Source organism: Carassius auratus, unplaced genomic scaffold (genome assembly GCF_003368295.1).
Source record: "Carassius auratus strain Wakin unplaced genomic scaffold, ASM336829v1 scaf_tig00216878, whole genome shotgun sequence".
Taxonomy (NCBI): Eukaryota; Metazoa; Chordata; class Actinopteri; order Cypriniformes; family Cyprinidae; genus Carassius; species Carassius auratus.
In genome coordinates, this window is record NW_020528782.1 from 86,097 (window position 1) to 107,279 (window position 21,183).

At 36.2% G+C, this 21,183-nt stretch overlaps 2 protein-coding genes and 1 pseudogene across 5 annotated transcripts in view; 1 reads left to right on the forward strand and 2 right to left on the reverse strand.

Annotated features, from left to right (window-relative positions):
• The first annotated feature begins 1,647 nt into the window (after positions 1–1,647).
• On the forward strand, positions 1,648–8,820 carry LOC113099173 (short transient receptor potential channel 2-like). Its single transcript, XM_026264258.1, has 13 exons — positions 1,648–1,662; positions 2,712–3,404; positions 3,709–3,912; positions 4,783–4,947; positions 5,062–5,236; positions 5,391–5,591; positions 6,154–6,316; positions 6,407–6,499; positions 6,582–6,774; positions 6,953–7,080; positions 7,206–7,275; positions 7,363–7,495; positions 8,438–8,820. Exons 1-13 carry the CDS (start codon positions 1,648–1,650, stop codon positions 8,785–8,787), a joined length of 2,583 nt encoding a protein of 860 aa, XP_026120043.1. The 3' UTR covers positions 8,788–8,820.
• Positions 8,821–12,304: 3,484 nt separating this feature from the next.
• LOC113099185 (protein sel-1 homolog 3-like) lies at positions 12,305–16,635 on the reverse strand (annotated as a pseudogene).
• Positions 16,636–18,218: 1,583 nt separating this feature from the next.
• LOC113099183 (stromal interaction molecule 1-like) overlaps positions 18,219–21,183 on the reverse strand; it is a 34,230-nt gene continuing 31,265 nt past the window's right edge. For 3 of the 4 annotated variants that reach the window (XM_026264283.1, XM_026264282.1, XM_026264284.1), the window contains one exon: positions 18,219–20,475. In XM_026264283.1, the coding sequence (XP_026120068.1) occupies positions 19,959–20,475 (517 nt within the window). In that variant the 3' untranslated portion in view covers positions 18,219–19,958. The remainder of the gene's footprint in view (positions 20,476–21,183) is intronic. The other variant, XM_026264285.1, reaches the window with a different exon arrangement.

Genomic DNA, 21,183 nt, shown 5'->3' on the forward strand with positions numbered 1-21,183 from the left:
AGTAATAATTTGCGGATTACGGCAAGTGCATGTTTTTGATATTATCAGCAGATTTAAACATCAAGTGGATTGTCCAGCCGTCAGAGGCTGATGAATGACCACTCATTAGAATTGCAAAGGCGTAGCGGGCCGGCGCTGTCAGCTGCTACAGCGGACAGAGTTTGACAGGGCCACCAGACTCCATCGGGGTAATTAATTTGCCACATTCTAAAGGATGTAGGGTGTACTTCTCGAAATTAGGCCGGTAAAAGAAGTGGCTAAGGGTCATGATCAATTGATTATCATGACGACTGAGATGGAGGCAACATGGCTGCTTAATGATTAATGCTTTTGTTTGTGTGGTTTCAGAGAAACCTTTCCCATGCTAATCAAGTCCAGATAAGTTTCAGCTTCAACCGAGTTTGACAAGCTACAAGCAATGCCTACACATGTACTGTGGAAGCAGAGAATATGCTGTCTTTTACCATATATTGGAATATAGTAAATAGAACATTTCATGGTGCAGATTGTTTTTTAAGCATGACAAGAATCATTAAAGGAATTGTTCATTCCAAAATAAAGATTTGCTCAAAATTAACTCACCTCCAGGCCATTCCAGATGTAGATGAGTTTGTACATTGGAACAGATTTGGAAAAATCACTGGCTCACCAATGGAACCTCTCCCTGCAGTGAATGGGTGCCGTCAGGATGATAGCCCAAACATCTGATAAAAACATCACAATAATCCACAAGTAATTCACATGACTTGATCAATTTCTTGTGAAATGAAAAGCTGAAGACTTGTAAGAAACAAATCATTTAGGCATTTGAACTTTAAAACAATTGCTTCTGGCCAAAATACCAGTCTATAATTCATAATAATGTTTACTCCAGTGAAAAACTTGTTGTTCTGTCACATCAAAATTTGTGACAACAACACATTTGTTTAAAAATATTTGCCTTATTCAGAAGAGATTAAAACAATATTATGGATAGAATACTTGTATTTGGCTGGAAGGTACAGATTAAAACAGTTAAAAACATCTTATTGATGGATTTGTTTCTTACAAATATGCAGCTGTTCAATTTACAAGACATTAATTGATGGACTGGAGTCATGTGAATTACTTTTAGATAACTGTATGTTTTTCTCAGCTGTTTAAACTCTCATTCTTATGGCACCCATTCACCCATTGGTGAGCAAGTGATGTTTTAATAAATTTCTCCACATCTGATACAGTGAACAAACAATCTCATCTCGGATGGCCTGAGGGTGAGTAAATTTTTGGCAAAATGTTAATTTTTCTATAGATTTAACGTTATTAATGTAGCTTAAAATAGCTTAGCAAGCATCAAAAGTTGTATTCTACAAGCAGAAATTAAATTGTAATTATCCAAATGAAATGCAACAGTACTGTGTGCTAATGAGTGTTCTCCTCAGGGAGCATCTCTGTTATTGGTGCTGAGTGGGTGGTACAGGCTAATTCCCAGAACAAGATGAGACATCAGTAGACAAAAACAAATTCACTAAACAGGTCTAGGAGGTGACAACCAGATTGTTCCTTTCTGGATTCATCTCTCAAGCTGACATGAGAAAGCTGCTCGCTATTTTGGTCTGACGTCTTTCTCAAAAGAAGTTTACTAATTCGGGGTGCTCCACTAAGAACATGGAAAACCTTACGGTGAGTTTCAGATTTTTTGATTTTGAAAGCAAAGCATTAAACGCAATAAGCTTCAAAAGAACTGGGTGTTTTTAGGCACAACTCAAAGCGGAGAGTCTAAAAGGCCAATACCTGTGGTAAAAATCATGGTAACTGATGGAATTGAGTGTGTTATTGCCGTTATAAAACCACAGCAATATGGTAAAAGATTGCACTATAAGTAAGTTTAAGTTAATGATTGGCAACCAACATAAAAGCTTACACATTAATCGGATGTGACTTTGAATAGAATCAGAAATTTAGAGTTTGAAATATGTGGTTTAGAAATATTATTATCCAACCGGAGAATTTAGTTGATAATTTACTTCATTTAGGTATATTTACATGACTGTTCAAAATGTGAGGTTGGTATGATATAATATAATATATATGTTTTTGAAAGAATTGTCTCATGCTCACCAAGTTTACATTTATTTGCCCCAAAATATAATTTACTCACATTAATATTGTGAAATGTTATAGCAATTACATTTTTTTTTAAATAATTTAATATTTTAAATAATGTAATATTTTTCTTCAGATATTATTCTTATATGCCAATTTGGTGCTTAAAAAGCATTTATTGATATCTATGTTAAAAAAAAATTTTGTGTAAACTTTATTTCAGGATTTATTATTTATATATATATATATATATATATATATATATATATATATATATATATATAAATATATATATATATATATATATATATATATATATAAATATATATATATATATATATATATATATATATATATATATATATATATATATATAAAATGTATTTACTTTCACTTTTGAAGAATTTTAATGCATTTTTGCGGAATAAAAGTATTAATTTCTTAAAAAATAAAAATAAAAAAAAATCTTTTGAACAGCAGTGTAATTGTAAGAAAAAAGTGTCACCAATGTCAATAAGATGGGAGAAATAAATGTAAATATCCAATATTGTACCAGAATATTTTTCTGGTTTGCTTCTTGAAGTTATTTCATCCTCTAATCTTCTGTGTACTGTCTCTGCGAGCAGCCAGAAAACTGGCGTGAGATCGTGAACAAAAAGCTTCACTTTCCACCGGAGCTGATCCCTGCCATCCAAGAGGGCAACACAGCCTGGGTGGACAGTCTCCTCTCCCTTGGTGATGGGATCATCCGTCAGCTGGATGAGTCTGAGGATCGGTTATGGAGGGAAGCACTGAACCTCTCCATCCGACTGGGCAGCGAAGACATCATGACCTCCCTTCTGCTGGGTGTCAAGTTTGACTTCCGTCAGATCCATGAGGCTCTGCTGGTGGCCGTTGACACCAACCAGCCCAAATACGTCAAACATCTCCTGGACCGCCTGGATCAGGAGAAAGGCAACAAGATGGACGTTCGTTCTTTCAGCATGGCCATTTTCGACCACTCCATTGACGATTCTCAATTCGCGCCAGGAGTGACGCCACTAACGTTGGCCTGTCAGAAGGACCTGTATGAGATAGTAACTATGCTGACTCAGAGAGGCCATGATATTCCTCTGCCTCACACCATCTCATGCACATGCCTGGAGTGCCGTAACGCCAGGCAATACGACTTGCTCAAGTTCTCCCTATCCCGTATAAATACTTACAGAGGCATTGCCAGCCGTGCATATCTGTCCATCACCTCAGAAGATGCCATGATCAGGGCTTTCCACCTCAGCCGAGAACTGCGCAAACTCTCTAAGAAAGAACCAGAGTTCAAGGTGAGCTCAGAAAAAAATCATTTATTTATAGAAAACATCACAAATAACAAAAATGTATTTAAAAAAAGGATGTACTAGAGTAAATTGTCTGTTCTGTTTTCCCATAAACTATTAAGAATATGAAGTGCTGGTTAGTAACAAATTACATGTAATCTGGATTACATGATCAGATTCCCAAAACTTTAAGAGTGTTTTTGTATTGTCAGTATACTTATAATACATTATCTTCATAGTTATCAGTGATAGGTTATATATGTAAACACATTTAATAACTGATTTTTATCATCACTTTCTTGATGTTTAGCCTCAGTACCTGGCGTTGGAACAAGTGTGTCAGGAGTTCGCGGTGGAGCTGCTGGGAATGTGCCGGAACCAGAGCGAGGTCTCCACCATCCTCAGTAGCGCTGAGGATGACAGCGAGGATGAAGGACTTAATGAACAGACGTTTGAGGAAGGTATCCCCAACCTTGCTCGTCTTCGACTGGCGGTCAACTACAATCAAAAACAGGTAAATCATCTTGGTTTAATAGTAGCAAATGATAAATGTGTAAAAACAATATCACTATCACTAAGTATTTTCCAGAAAAAATTGTAAATAAAAAAGTATCAATATTAAAGGTATAGTTCATCCAAAAATGTATAACAGTTATATTAAAAGATGTCCTAGCTCTTCCAAGCTTTACAATGGCTGTGAATAGGTGTTATTTTTCAATGGTCCAAAAGAAATCCAACAAAGCACATCCATCCATCATAAAAGTGTCCCACATGGCTCCAGGGGGTGAATAAAGGCTTCTTTAAGTGAATATTAATATTTAAAACTTTATAAACAGTGCGGTTCAGTTCAGTCAAAATAAAAACACTAAAATGCTTGTTAAACAAACAAAAAAAACTGTGCCGTTCAGGTCTCTTATTTTGGTATTGAGATTTTTATTTTTATTATCATTTTCTTTAACAGTTATTATTTATATAGTTTAAGTTTTAGTAATTTGGTTGAGGTTTTGTTATTTTTTTTATTGAATACTTAGTTTTTATTCTTTTTTATTTCAGCTTTAGTTTCAGTACATCAAGTATGTGAGAATAACTATATATAACAAAATGTTTAAGTAAGTTTTACATTTAATTGAATTTAATTTCAGTTAATGTTTATTTTATTAAACTTTTTATAATTTTGCCTAACTATAACAACCCTGGTTGAGGTAACACACCGTGTAAACTTCCACTGCCCACACAGACTGATGGATTTGAGGAGAAGCACAGGGCATGTGAACATCATCTTTCAAAAGCACACAGTCGTTTGACCCCTGCGCTCATGCCGTATGGGACGGCTGATTGATTGACAGTTGGCTGAGAGGCCTGACTGTTTGTTTTCCTCGTCTAGTTCGTGACTCATCCCATCTGCCAGCAAGTGCTCTCCTCCATTTGGTGCGGTAGCCTGTCCGGCTGGAGGGGAAGTCGAACTGCTTGGAAACTGCTGGTGTCTTTGGGGATCTTCATTGGCATGCCATTTCTCTGCCTGGTTTACTGGATCGCCCCTAAGTCCAAGGTATATTTGAGTGATAACAGATAAATAACATCATAATGCCCTTTAGCAAATACAGGTGTAAAACATTTCAAATATTTATTAATTTATATGGCAAACCTTACTTTGTTCCGCCAGCTGGGTAAACTGCTGAAGGTTCCCGTGATTAAGTTCCTGTTACACTCGGCATCATACATGTGGTTCCTCATCACCCTCTTGACAGAGTCGATTTTCATGGAGATGTACCGAAGTGATTTTGCCTCCCGAAAGCAGAACATTCTCCATAGCTCTCTCCACATGGTATGGGTTGCGGGTAGGTGACGCTGCCAAATAAAAAATCCATAGGAAAACCACTTAATAGTCATTTAAATCTCTGAGCCTAGCCATTCATTCTTTGATTTATTTAGAGAAAGAGAGCAAGAATAAATGTAATTATCAATGAGTTTTTAATCTTTCTGCATTGACAGGTTTCTTCTGGTTTGAGTGTAAGGAAGTTTGGATCGAGGGTTTGAAGAGTTACTTCCTGGATGTATGGAACATTGTGGATATGATGGTTCTGAGCATGTATCTGGCGTCCTTCACCCTGCGCATCCTCATCATGCTCAAGGGATATTTCCTATGTCAGGACTCCAGCACTCAAGAACTGTGTGACTATTTCACCAATACAGGTGACATCTCACATATAGGCTGTATTTTCATCTTTTAACTCGCCATCCATATATTATCCTAAGTTACAGTACTATTTAGCAGTAATAATAACAATAAAATATTCATATACATAATGATATAACAATATTTTTCCTGCATCAACCCTTTTTAAAATATGATTCTTATTATACATTGAATGATAATAATAAACTATTATTAATAATAAAAATAATGTTATTTTAAGTGTAATTTTTGTAAATGAAATTATTTATAAAAATATAGATGACATTCTTATTTAAAAATAAAAATTATATATATATATATATATATATATATATATATATATATATATATATATATATATATATATATATATATATATATACACATACATACATACACGTATTGTATTATTATTAATAAAATAAAATAAAAAAGCAATTAATTAATATGATATAGAGGGCATTTGAAATGTAATTGTATTTTTGATCATGTAGTAGTACTAGTAGCTGCAGTAATATTATTATTATTTACTAGTAGTAAAATCACTATTGTATAATTGTATCGTATGTTACTGAATAGTGCGAGAGAACTGGAAACAGGAGGATCCTCAGTTGATAGCAGAGACTCTGTTCGCCGTGACCAGCATGCTGAGTTTCACACGTCTTGCCTATATTCTGCCGGCCCATGAATCCCTGGGAACCCTGCAGATATCCATGGGAAGAATGATCGATGACATGATGAGGTCAGATCTTGCTGTTTGATCTCTGCGACTGGTCGTCCAGGAGAACACCATTAAAAAAAATGTTCATCAAATGTTTTACTTGCATTACAGATTCATGTTCATCCTTATGATTATTGGAACAGCATTTTTGTGCGGAATAAACAACATATACGTCCCATATGTTGCTTCTCCACATCTTGGCAGGTGATTAATAACTGGTTTACATTGGTTTGAAATCGCCCAGGAGATGCAATTTTAATCTGTTTGTCCATTGTGTTCATTTTAGATTGAATGATACATTTAACTTCCTCTTCTGGACCATGTTTGGAATGGCAAACCAGGAATACGTAGACATGCCTGATTACGCTCTGGCGGAGTTTGTGGGGAGGATCTTTTATGGAATATTCACACTGCTCATCGTCATAGTGCTACTCAACATGCTTATTGCCATGATCTCCAATTCGTTTCAAAGGATCGAGGTGTGAAGCTTCAAAGATCATTAAAGAAGATTTAAAATCTCAACATTGTAAATAATAGAATATTAGAGAACATTTGTGGACCAGTGTGATGTTATTTTTTCCTTCGTGAGCATAAGAGTCCGTGCACTTTCAAAAATATTACATTTTTAAAAACATAAAAACTGTTTCTTCCTCTCAGGATGACGCAGATGTGGAGTGGAAGTTTGCTCGTTCTAAGCTCTACCTCAGTTACTTCAGGGAGGGTCTCACTATGCCAGTTCCCTTTAATATCATCCCATCTCCAAAGGCTCTCTTCTATACCTTGAGGTAAGATAACCTGACAAGCAATGCTAGGAACTACCAAACCTCCATTATCTCTTATGCAAGACTATATGAACTGATGATCATATATCACCTGATGTAACCTTCCTGTTCCTCCCTGTTCTGTGTAGAAGGATCTGCCAAAAGATCTGCTGTTGCTGTAACAAGAAAGCTCCAGAATATCCTCCCATCACATCTTTGGTGAGGGGTTTCTCTGTGTAGATCCTCCATAATTCCTGGTTCATTTTGGCTGATGAGGTGTCTGTCACATTTTTTTTTTTTTTTTAGTCTAGCAATACCCTGAATAGCAGCGGAGGTCAAGGTGAGGGCAGAGTGCCATACCGCCTGCAGGTGACCAAAGCGCTAGTGCACCGCTACATCGAAGCTGCACTCAGAGAGTTTGAAGAGAGCAAGCGTAAAGGTAGGTCATCAAGAAATGATCCAAAAAGCATGCAGTATATAAGTTATATAAAAGCCATAATAGTGACACATTTGTAGTTAAACATGTTGAACTACGTACCTAAAAACGAGCTGTTCAGGGTGCCGTAGATATGTTCTGGTATCCACAAGGTTGTAGGTTCAGGTTCAATCCCCAGAAAAGTTAATCCTTTTAGAAAGGCACTTCACCATAAGCTTCTCCAGAGGGATTTTCCTTTTAAATAAACAATATAATATGTTGATTGCAAATGAATAAGTGTATGAAAAGTGAATACTTAAGACACTTTCTTATGGACATTTTGGGATCAGCTTCAGTGCTTGGAATGGCATACTATCATAATCTTTAATATACTCTTTATTCTGCCTACTGTTTTAGGTAATATGAGTAACAATAAGGATTCTGTAGATGTAAACACTTCAAATAGCAGTATACTACATCGTCACATGATTTCAATATATGCAGCACAGTAAGTGATATGCATTTTCACTGCCATTCAAAAGTCGGGGTTAGATTATTATTTTTAAGAAATTATTTTATTCAGCAAGGATGCAATAAATTGATTAGAATTGACAAAAATCTCTATTTAACATTATAAATTTCTTTATGTTTCCAAATGCTGAAAAGAGCTCATTTAAACAGTAACTGTAACAGTTTACTGTATTTTTATCAAATAAATATATATAAATATATACAAACCACAAACCTTTCAATGTCAATGTATCTTAAAAATAAGAGAAAAAAAATTATGATTTTTTTATCAAATTTTTTATAAAAATGTCTCAAAATGTCCAATCTTATCAAATAACGAGTGGACAAAGAAAACAAATCATTTGACAAATGTATTTTTTATCCAGTATGTATGATAGTATGCTGTCTGAAAACAGCCATTGTTTTGCTGCTAACTGCTGCTGTTGTGATGTTCAGATGTTGGGAACAGAATCACTGAGCTGAATACAGTTGTCGGCCGACTGCACTCCGACATGCAGGAGTTCCACCAGAAGCTGCAGTGGCGCCGCAAAAGCGAGCCGGACCAAGCCAACATCCTGGGCAAATACATCATGGGCGCGAGGAACAATTTCCGTGACTTTGATAGGAATGAGGCTAAGGGGTACGAAAACACAGGTCTGCCTATCAGTATGCATCCTGCTGAGGAAGAGGAGGATGAGGAGGAGGAAGGAGAGATCAAAGCAGGAGGGATCGCCTCAGAGGAGAGGGAGGAGCCCGTCCCAGGACAAGAAACTTCTTTTGAGACTGCTAGCACTCCTGATGTGTGAGAAACATACACTGCAGTGTCGCAGTGCACAGCCATTCCCTGAAAAATACCTAGTCACAAGCTTCTAGATGCATTCATAGCACTTTAAATCACTGATAAATACATTTTGACATACTGTAGTTGTTTAATGTGATTTGTATCATAACTAATATCTAAATTACGATGTCTCATACAAAAATTTATATTCATTAATTTTTTTACATGATACCTTAAACGTATTTGCCCAGTTCCCTGTTTAATTGTGGACATTTTCACAATGAATGTGAAAGATAATAACCTTAAATGAAAATGACCACACATACACAAAAATAATATATATATATATATATATATATATATATATATATATATATATATATATATATATATATATATATATATATATATATATATATATATATATATATTACAAAATAACATAAAAATTAAGAAAGCACATGATATTTTTGATAAAGTACATCACTGTGTTATATTATTAACAGGGAAAGGGGAAAGGAAAATGAAAAGAAAAAAGAAACGGATAGCATATTATTATTATTATTATTTTTTAAACATGTCTAATATTGTGAAAAATTATTACAAATATAAATGTTTTGAATCTGAATATATTTTAAAAATGTTATTTATTTCTGAATTTAAATGTTTTAGCAGCCATTTCTCCTGTATTCAGTGTCACATGATCAGTGCTTTAAGTGGCCCAAAAGAGGTGGCGGTACTCTATTATAGCCAAAAAAAAAAAACATATATATATATATATATATATATATATATATATTCTGTTTTTATTTGTTTTGTTTTTGTTTTTGATGAGTCCCCTCATCCCCTGAGGTAACAACAACTATATAAAGGGGTTTTATATAGCAGTCAACATGCGACCTTAATTATAAATCCTTTTATTAGTTTGTGGATTTGCTTGAGCTAGAAAGAACTACTGAACATAAATAAAATGTGCAAAATGATTTTTAATAACTCCCAAACTGACTCAAATGATTCGCGAACCCGCTCCGAACTCTCGAATTGATTCAAATGATCCGCGATCATGCTCCGAACTCCCAAACTGACTCAAATGATTCGCGATCCCCATATTGACTCAAATGATTCGCGAACCCGCTACGAACTCCCGACCTGACTCAAATGATTCGGGAACCCGCTCCGATTCCTCGAACTGATTTAAATGATCCGCGAAGCCGCTCCGAACTCCCGAACTGATTCAAATGATTTGCGATCCCCAAACTGACTCAAATGATTCGCGATCCCGCTCCGAACTCCCAAACTGACTCAAATGATTCGCGATCCCCAAATTGACTCAAATGCTTCGAGAACCCGCTACGAACTCCCGACCTGACTCAAATGATTCGCGAACCCGCTCAGATTCCACGAACTGATTCAAATGATTCGTGAACCCGCTACGAACTCCCGAACTGACTCAAATGATTCGCGATCCCGCTTCGAACTCCCAAACTGGTTCAAATGATTCACGCTCCATACTCCGAACCTGGAAGAAGCTCTGAAAAGCGGCAGCCCAGGCAAATGATTAAAACCTCTATTAAAACAGATGTCCAAATGAACTTACCGGTAGCCTATGCTAACATCACGTCCTGGGCGCACTGAGAGGTGGCGTTATGCATTTGGAAGTGGCGGTACTGAGTACTGGTGCGTACCGGCTCACTTAAAGCACTGCACATGATCCATCAGAAATCATTCTAATATACAGAAATCATATCAAACATGAATAGAATCAAATCAAATAGAACAGCTTTATTTGAAATATAAATATTTTGTTAATGTCTTTACTGTCAGTTTTAATCATATACATTCACTAAATAATTCATATTAAATATTAATTTCAAAATCGAACTGATCCTACACTTTTTAACAAACTATTCTTCAAAACAACTATTAACTATTAGATATATTAAATAAACTAGTATCTTACCCAAACATAATGTTTGAAAAGTTCACATCAAATGTCCGATACAAATCCAATATAATATTAAATGTAAAAAAAAAAAAGAAAAGAAAAAAGATAAAAAAAAAAGATCTTATATATTTTTTAAAACCTCTGGAAAAGTTAATTATAACTACTGTGCAAAAAATATATAATAATAATAATAAAGTTAACATTTAGTTATGGATTAAAAACATATTTGAAAGGCTAAGCACATATTTTCACTTACTTTGACTTAGACTTGTAAGTCCTATTTTGTAGCAAAAGTGCCAAATATCTCACACTCCTCTGGTGCCTTTTAAAGTCATAAACATCATCTAAGTTCAGCAATTATATATAAAAGCCAGCCAGGTAGAAAGACCGCTCAGAGGCAATTTAACGGACATTAAAACATGTTTCTTTAGCTATTACATTGATTGAACGGTGGGCCGAGTCTAACATATTCCCTGAACAATTTAGAAAAACTATTTAATAAAATATCTTTACATAAGGTATATTGTAAGTTAGAATGCATAAATCATGACGAGGCACCAGAATGGAGGTTTCACAGTAAGCATCACATTATTTGAAGTAAGATTCCCATCCCCTGATGATTGGACACTTGACACTGTGGTGCACTCCCTCTCTCTGAGGGTTAGTCTGCTTTTGGTGTTGTTTTAATTAAGCGTGAGCAACGGTGTGTGTTCCCGGGGCCTCGGTGTGGCCCTGGGCACATCACAGCCTGCTTCACACCTGCTGTTTGCATCAGTCTGCAAAGAAGCCTGGAGAGCCCTTGCACTTTTTCATTAGACACAGACAGAGTGGCCCCGCTGGGACACTGTACCTCCAAGAGAGGGAAAAAATGAGTTTGTCTTCTTGAGACACAAGAAGTAGTACAGCCAGAACTCTCAGAAGAAATTACACGTCAGAAACAAGAACAAGAAAGATCAACAGGAATTAAAATTAAAATATGACTTTATTCAGAAGAAATTTTTATTTTTTTGAAATGCTGATGATTTAGGTGACAAAAATTTGAGAGAATGGTATCTTAAAATGTTATATTTTTAAATGTACTTGTAGATAAAGGATCAAAATTAATTCACATTATGCCCACTAGTTTAAAGAAATGCTATGGTAGTTAGTGACTTCCATCAACTGATTTGTTACCAACGTTCTTCAAAATACCTTCTTTTATGTTCACAAGGAGAACTCATACAGGTGTGGAACAACTTGAAGGTGAATCAATGACAGGATTTTGGGTGAACTATCCCTTCCACCTGAATATAAACTGAATGCATATTGCTTTAATTAAACATAATTGTGTAGTTAAATGTTAGACTGTGCCTTTATTACAACACAATTTCAAGTTATACTGCATTTTTTATCTCTCTATAGCACAAAAATTAGGGTTAAAACATTATTTCTATTAAAACAGTAAACAAAGGCTTTACTAGGAGGAAAACCATATGCAATAATGGGACTTGTTTTCAAATAATTAAGTTACCGTATTTTCCGCACTATAAGCACAGCTCCATATGGTGGATGCATAACGCAAACCCAGTCAAACGTTTGACTGCAGTATCTTCTGTTCTACTGTATGCGCCTTATAATCCGGTGCACCCTATATATGAAAACAGTTCTAAAATAGGCCATGAGCCTTATAGTGTGGAAAATACGGTATGTAGTAGTTAAAGTTGTGTGGTATATTTCTCTAGGATTCCTCCCCTTGGGTCTGGCTGGAAGCAGATGTTTGGTGGAGTGGTGTTGTGTTGTCCTCCATTTAATTAGTCCGAATACAAAACACTTCTGCCGAAACTGTGGCAATGAGCTACAGGAACACGGAAATCATCTACTTGTAAAAATGAGTCCCTCATCATTAGACAGTCTCAGAGACAAATCATTATTTTGTTAACACAGTAACCACAGGGGCTTCCCCAAGAGACGCTCATGCAATTATACACTATTAAACAAATGAAACAACAAGGAGTTCATTTAGGCTGTTCTTCTTTTCTTTTTTTGTTGTTGACTGACTGACTGGCTTGGTTACAAAAATGTACTGACCTTTATGGCAGTATCCTGGTGTAGTTGTAAAGATTGCAGGTGTGTGCTGAACAGTGCCAATGTACAGAGCAGGTAGGCTTCAGTGCTATTAGTCTCTCAACATCTACGGAAAATGTGGAGGAAGAGGGCCATATTGTAATATGCTGTTAGGACAGTACAACGGAGTCTTCTGTAGTGGATAATGGCATTCTGAATGTTTCATGATTGTGGTGTTGTCTTACCTTTGGTAAAGGGTGCTGAGAAGCGTCTGTCTGTCTGTAAAGTGAAGGTGGAGCAAACTGAGCTCAGAAAGCACACTGAACGGCAGAGACTCTCTGTTTAGGACAAGGCCAAGATTATACCAACCAACAATTATACCAACAATTCATTGAAAAAACAATATCAAACCAAACAAAACAACTCTTAAATAATAATAATAATAATAATAACAATAATAATCAATAATAATAATAATAATAATAATAATAATAATAATAATAATAATAATAATAATAAAAGACAATAAATGAAAATCCTATTAGAACAAATACAAATTGGGCATTAAAACAAATGAATAAATAAACAAATTTGGCTGTTAAAATAAAATATTGCTTGTAGAAAAATCCCAAATCAAACAGAAATACTTGTTAGAACAAATAAAAACAAACAAATAGCTTGTTAAAAGAAACATTTTTTTAGAGCAAACAAAACGGAACTTCTTGGAACAGATTATCAACATGCATAGTTTTTAAAAAGAAACAAATATCACTTGTCAGAAAAACAACAAACAAACAAAAACTAACAAAGACATAAACAATACTTGTTAGAACAAATACAGCCTCTTAAAATAATTTATAATATAATATTATTAATAAATAAACAAATTAACAAACATGCCTTTTCGAACAAACAAATTATTTTATTTTCTTTTTTTCCCACAAATAATGACTTGAGATTAATAATTGATTAAATAATCACAATTGCTGATCATTCAAGGTTAAACTTCAGTCCGTTTGCTGTCACAGGTACCTGTGGTTCGTTCGAGTGGTGCTTGATTGTACATCTCTGCTGCATCAGAAACCTCTTTTCTGCCCAAAGCCTGTTCACCATAGAACAGATCTCCCATTCTGATCAAAGCTGAGAGGAAACATATCCATCACCACATGCAGAGACTCCAGCTTAAGCAGCAGGGAGCTTGAGAAAGAGCACACATGTACTGACGCAGGACACTGAGTCCAACCTCAGGTGTCCTTCACCACGAGCATTTCAGTTCACCATAAAGATATACAGTATGACTGCCACCGTATCCCACACTAAATTACATGCATTTTATATTCTACTGCAGCAGATGTCAGCCCTTTCAGACAAAACAGATGAGATTAGACCCGAACATGAAAACTGAAAATTTGAAACTAGAAATAAAATGAAAAAATTATAAAAAAATAAATAAAATTAATAGCTCTTCCCATTGAATTCATTAAAATATAGATTAACATTTTATATTTGTTATAACTTTTTTTAAGGGATAAACAAAATAAATTTTTACTATCATTTTAATTCATTTTTTAGTCTTAGATTTGTTCAAATTACCATAAGGAGCCTGATCTTGAGCGTGTATCGACATGTTATAATATCTTAACAGGCACAAGAGTCACCAGCGCTGGATCCAAAGAGTCCTGCAGTATAAAGATATAAAATATCTGTCAAAGACATCGAGTGAACATGCTTATCTGAATCTAAAGCAAGAGTTTAGAAGAGACTCACTGAGTTGAGTTCACACAGGTATGCCACATTAAACTGAGCAGCTTCAAATCCACTCTCTGCAGCACTCAGACAATAAACCAAAGACATGATCCTGCAACAATGAGAGAGAGAGAGAGAGAGAGAGAGAGAGAGGACAAAATAAACAATAGAAAGTGGCCTTTGCAACATCCTTTTACAATGTAAATGAAATCTAAAAGGACATTTATGTTGTAATTTAATAATGTGAGAATTATACATTAATATAACTCTGTGGCCACTCAAACAGTCTCCTTTGAAATAGGCATTCAGTCCGTTTCTCAAGATGATTCCCAGATATCCATTCTATTCAGATGCCCATTTAACCCAACTAAAGTTCAAAGACCAAAAAAAAAACAAAAAAACATATATTCCCAAAACATCCAATAACAAAATGTCAATAAGAAATAGCTTTGAGCCACAGAAGATTGAATCGTCTACTCTAGGGGATTATGGGTAGCAGAGGCATCATGCCCATTTACATTAAGTGAACACGTGCATAGTGTTTTCAGCCAATTATAAGTTGCGCGATGCTTGTGAAGGGTTAATAAAGCTTGGTTTTATATCTAAATGTACAAATATATATAATATTAATTATATATATATTATGTTGAGTTACATACAGAACAGCCTCTGCCGGGAGTCTGGCAATTTGGCTGGAAAACCCATGAATCCAAATATAACCCAATTCAATGCCACCATTTAAGTGTCCTCTCTGGGCTAATAGTATTAAATGCCCTATATTGAACAAGCAAAGTCATAGTTAAATAAACTCTTTATTAGGTTAATAAGAGTTAACAGCACATAAGCATGTTGAGCAGAGTGTTTACCTGGTCGGCAGGTTGTCCAGGATAGAGGCCCTGAGAGTAGAAAAACTCCCAGATTCATGGCAGCTTCAGGGTGATCTTTGGCATCAGCTTCTTCCCACAGACCTTCTTGTAATCATTCTCATACTGCTCTTAGTACCAGCACAGAGCAGTGACCAATGGACCCCTGCAGGATGTAAAAATCACTTACAGGTCGTGGATTATGTGGAAAACATGTTGTAAAAAATATGTTGTAAGAGGCATACGCTCTTTTGTGTCAGCCGCGCAACAAGGATACATTTTCTGGCTGACATAGAAAAGGGTAGGCCACTTGAGTTCAGCTCATATTCTCCAAAATTGCACTTCAGGGATGCGGAGAGACACAAAGGAGACAAATTGTTGGATAAAGTCATTATTTTTGTTTTCTTCACATACAAAAAGTATTCTCATCACTTCATAACATAACGGTTGAACCACTGATGGCAGATGAACTACTGTATTCAGGTGATGTCTTTTATACTTTTCTGGACCTTGACAGTGTATTTTACTTGGCAGTGACAGTAACAAGCCTCCCGGTTTTCATCCAAAGAATCTTAAATTCTGTTCCGAAGGCGAACAAAGCTTTTATGGGTTTGGAACGACATGGAGGTAAGTGATTAATGACAAAATTTTCATTTTGGGGTGGAGTAACCCTTTAAAGCCAAAATAATTCAAGATATGACGAAATTAACAAAAATAAACAATAAAAAATCATAAACACACTGAGGACTGAACTGGAGGTTTTCAATCTCTGAAAATCCCCAAATATTTCCATCCACATATGAGAAATCTAGTCATAAAAATGTAAAAGGCAACTTTATTTGTAAATAAATTTATTATATAAAACAAAAATATTTTTAAAATATTTAGTTCCAATTATGTTAAATAATTATTTTTATTGTTTACTTTTTAAAATATATATAATTATTTTTTTTTATTATTTGTTTAATCTTATTTATATCTTCCCTTAAAAAAAAAAAAGTTCAACAAAACCCTTAGCACAATTTCCAGCCTTTAACCACAGTTTTAAAACCCCTGGTTTTAAACAAATATTTATGCAACACCTGCTAGATGTTCCTGATCAATTGCTTTATCCAGGAATTTCACAGCTCTCTGAACATCTTTTGGAACTCCTTGGCCCTGTTAATACAAGATAATATGATCTTTAATTAATGAGTTTGAGCTCCTCGAACCTCCATTGACTTCAAATGCTTTGCAAGACTGCCCTCTGCTGGCCGAAACAGATATTCTTTACCATTGCACAATGAAACCACATATAGCATTATTATTTTCAGTGATATTCTCAAGCAAATCTGTGTCCCATTTGGCACAAAGCTGGTGTTGTTTAAAGGGTCGACAAGTAAAAGTCGAGGGGAACTGTCACACTGGTTCCTGGAAACCTGTCCAGTCCAATTAGACTCCGGTCCGATCCAACCACTCAATAGACCCAATCAGAACCGCGTATTACCCAATCAGGTCGGTACACAAGTCAGTCAGGAATACTCACGGTCACCACTCGAGATCTGGAATGTCCTGGCTCGCAAGTCCAGTAGGCCTACTTGTGGAAAACTGAGGTAGATCCTGTATCGAAAGAAACCAGAACCTGAATGTGCACGACTGAATTTAACTGTACTTAACGCGTAAAGGGTGCATCAAGGACCGTTGCAGCGCAGGTTTTCATGTGATCAAATGACAAAGCAGGTACCCGAGCACGCAAACATGCCCGAAATGACACCCTGTTTGAGCTGCAGGTCTAAGTGTTTAAGCAAACAGAACGGAGGACTTCCACCCTCTAAAGCATATATTGCAAAGCTCATAAATCTTTACTCTCAGGTTACGCGCTGTATAAGATACTGGACAACTGTAATTAGCACTGGGATGTACAAGTGAGGCTTCAAGTTCATGTGTAATATTAATAAACACCCAATGCATTTTTAAATTATGCTATAACTGTGCCCAGCCAGTACAGATATGCCAATGAATGTTGTGAATTTCAGAATTAGCTCCATTTCAAATAATTAGCCACGCCCACAGGAAGTTTAACTGGAATAACAGCACAGCACGTGACATTGAGGGAAATTCAGTAGGAAACATCATTCTGGGTAATAAAGTAAAAGAGTAAACACGTTCCCCTATCCGTATAAGTACATAAATAATGTAAATATTTACACACAGTACAGACCAAAAGTTTGGACACACATTCTCATTCAAAGAGTTTTCTTTATTTTCATGACTATGAAATTTGTAGATTCACACTGAAGGCATCAAGACTATGAATTAACACATGTGGAATTATATATGGAATTATATACATAACAAAAAAGTGTGGAACAACTGAAAATATGTCATATTGTAGGTTCTTCAAAGTAGCCACCTTTTGCTTTGATTACTGCTTTGCACACTCTTGGCATTCTCTTGATGAGCTTCAAGAGGTAGTCACCTGAAATGGTCTTCCAACAGTCTTGAAGGAGTTCCCCGAGAGATGCTTAGCACTTGTTGGCCCTTTTACCTTCTGTCTGCGGTCCAGCTCACCCCTAAACCATCTGGATTGGGTTCAGGTCCGGTGACTGTGGAGACCAGGTCATCTGGAGCAGCACCCCATCACTCTCCTTCTTGGTCAAATAGCCTTGATGCCTTCAGTGTGACTCTACAATTTCCATAGTCATGAAAATAAAGAAAACTCTTTGAATGAGAATGTGTGTCCAAACTTTTGGTCTGTAACTGTATGTGACATTTCAAACAGATCTGTTTGGCTGTCAACCGGATAAATAGATATTTAGAAGTTTGGGGGTCTACAGTATATATCAACATGGAAAACTATATGGAATAATAAAAATCTCAGTCATTTTAAAACCAATTTTATTGCTTCATGCAGGAGTGCCATAAAATTATAAGACTACAATTTTGAACATTACAGAAGATGCAAAATTCTATTTTTTTTTACTTTGTGTCTCCACCTCTCTGTACAGTATAGGCATACATAGCTCAAATTGAGAACTGAACTGGAATATCTAAATGGGGAACAGTCTAGAACATTTCCCATCTCTACCGTCCATGTTTGAGAACATGCATTAACACTGTGAAGTGCAGTTCAACTGGACTAGACTGACGCGCGCACACTGACATACAGACAAAAGAGCTTCTTCGTGCAAAAGAGGCACAGATGAAACTAATACATCTGCACAGTTGTATACCTGTTAAAGACTGATTGGTTGACATACATTTGGATGTGGTCTTGTACCATCTTTCACGAAAGAAATGATAGAAGAAACAGGTGATGTTTCATGCAGCGCTGCTTTGGTTTGCCTGTGGGTAAAAACTATAAAAATGCCTAGTGACTTCCCTCACCAAATTTAATGATTCTTGACATCCTATATTTTCAAAAAAAATGTGCTTGTCATTTTCAGTGATCTGGGTTAAAAAACATGCATCTTAGTGAACATCATGTTAACCCACAAGAAGGACTATTTTACCTCTATAGATAACCTAATTAAGATAAGATCATATCTGAGATCAGTGGTCTAATAAAACAGAAATATAACCTTCTGGAAATGTATAACATTTTCTGGCTTTAGTTTGGCACTTTAAATAAAAAGATGGAAAGATCTGCTAAAACTGTAATTACTCTTTGTAATTTGAACCAATTAAGGTATCCATTCACCATACATTTTCTTTATATTCTTTTTTTAAAGACATATTGTCTTGGGAACTTGGATTTTGGATGATGTCTTTAGAAACAGTCAGCAAACAGGCATAGTTAAGAGTAAATGCTCAAAAAACAAATGTGAATGTTCATAAAGCTCCTTGTATTTTCTAAATGATTTGGAACGATCGGCAATGATCAGTTAATTCTAATCGCGTAATTCTTCAACATACTAGAAATCCCTGAAGCCTTACAGATACGTTCAGTGTCTTGGTTTGTGTAAAGGTTTTAGTGTGTATTCCAGCGTATACTAATTATCTTTACAAAACCGACACATCAACATTCAGAAATAGTGCAACATATTTTAGGCGAGTTTCACACTGATAGTTCAGCCCTTTTACAGTTACTCTGACCATTGACAAACACTTATCAAAGAGTACCATTTAACGCTAAGCTGACAATTCATTTTAACTTGAAAGACAAAGGAGTGTGCTGATAGAAATGAGAGAACCAGGCTGTTTCGTGTTTTAAGCAAAGGGGAACAAGAACCAGGCAAACATCTAGGAGCATTCAAAGTTCAATCAAACAAAGGCGAAGACATGCAAACTGATACAGATTATACAAGGAAAGAAAAGTCCATCAGAGGGGAGATTCCTTTGAAAGTCTGGCACTGTCTCCTGCTGAATAAATAATGCATTACATTCTCAAAAAAAATAGTCCATCCCATTCCCACTGATGTGTCATTCCCACCCTCCCCCAAAATCATGCTTGTTCCTAAGTGTTCCTCTGAAAAAGCAAACATTTCTATAAAGACCTCGGAAACGTGTCTGGTGGTGCCGTAACTTCTGACCAGAAAAAAAATAAAAACAAAACATGTATATTAAGAACACGACAAAAAGGACTGTAAGAGAAAAACAAAACGGCTGTCCACAGTTGTCTTATTTCTTCTGTTTTTTAAAGATCTTGAAGGTGGGTCTCTTGCGACTGGCAACAGAGTCAGTGTCTTCACATATGGAGACACTGTCCTCCTCTAGGGGGCTTTTTTTCGAGGAGATCTGTGGTATGCGGTTTCCAGCCTTCTCCCCAGTCAGTCCAGTGGGGGACGGGGTATCGGATTCAGTGGAGTTTGGGCTTAAGGAGCGTGAGGATTCCGACATAGACATCGCTGCTTGTGAGACTTGGATCTCGCTCATACTGACGGATTTCTCTATGCCATATACCTTCTTCATTAATATGGGACTTTCAGAAACTCCTTCAGGAGATGCACCCCCATCAGGAACTCTGTTGCCTCCGTTATGGGTTTGGGAGTGAGCTCCATCTTCAGAGCATGAATGGGGGCCATGCAGAAGCGAAGTGGGCTTCACAGGGAAGCCTTTGGAACTGTAGGATAGGCGTAGCTGCTCGCCAGTCTGGGATATACACAAGGAGGAATCAGAGTCTGAGCGATTCAAGTCCCTGTGAATGAAAATAGTGAAATTAACAAAAAAAATAGTGAGATATCAGACTAATCATAAACAGTCGAGACATCTTGCTGGTTATATGTAATGGCACTTTTCCACTGCATAGTACTGCTCGGCACGGCTTGACTCTGTTAGCGTTTCCACTGAAGTTCAGTATCAATTTATAGTGGGCAGGATTAGAAATGTTGTTAAAGTTGCATTGCCTCTAGACGAGGTGGTACTGAAAAAAGTACTGTACACAGTGGAAACCCCCCCACCCCCAAAGCGAGCCGTGCCATGCCGTGCAGTGGGAAAGCACAATAAGATAACACTGCATTTACTGCTACCCAAGCCCCTTAGGATGAAGCCCGCAATAATGGCAAAATTTCCCACCTGAAAGTGGTCTAAACTGAAGCACAACATGCCAAGGCTTAACTACCCAGCACTAGAAAAGTACTGCTCCTGCTTTCAAGCAAATGTACGCATGTTGGACCTAAACTCTACAAGAAGGTAGCCATCCAGCAAAAGGATTGGACAGCCCAGACAGGGTTGTGGCTAGAAGGGATACAGCTAAGGCTGGAATGATGCAAAATATCACCATAAAATAACAAATTAAATTTGCAACCTATCACACTGTTTTACTAACATCTACACCTACCAAATAAAGTTATTATTTTCGTTCAGCATGACAAAAAATTGTTGCAATATTGATGAGTGCATCCCC

What these genes read in the sequence shown, in the direction of transcription:
- LOC113099173 (XM_026264258.1), top strand. An exon ending in AGAAAGAACCAGAGTTCAAG is followed by an intron (nt 3,405 to 3,708) that starts GTGAGCTCAGAA and finishes CTTGATGTTTAG; the next exon opens with CCTCAGTACCTGGCGTTGGA. An exon ending in GGATCGCCCCTAAGTCCAAG is followed by an intron (nt 4,948 to 5,061) that starts GTATATTTGAGT and finishes TTGTTCCGCCAG; the next exon opens with CTGGGTAAACTGCTGAAGGT.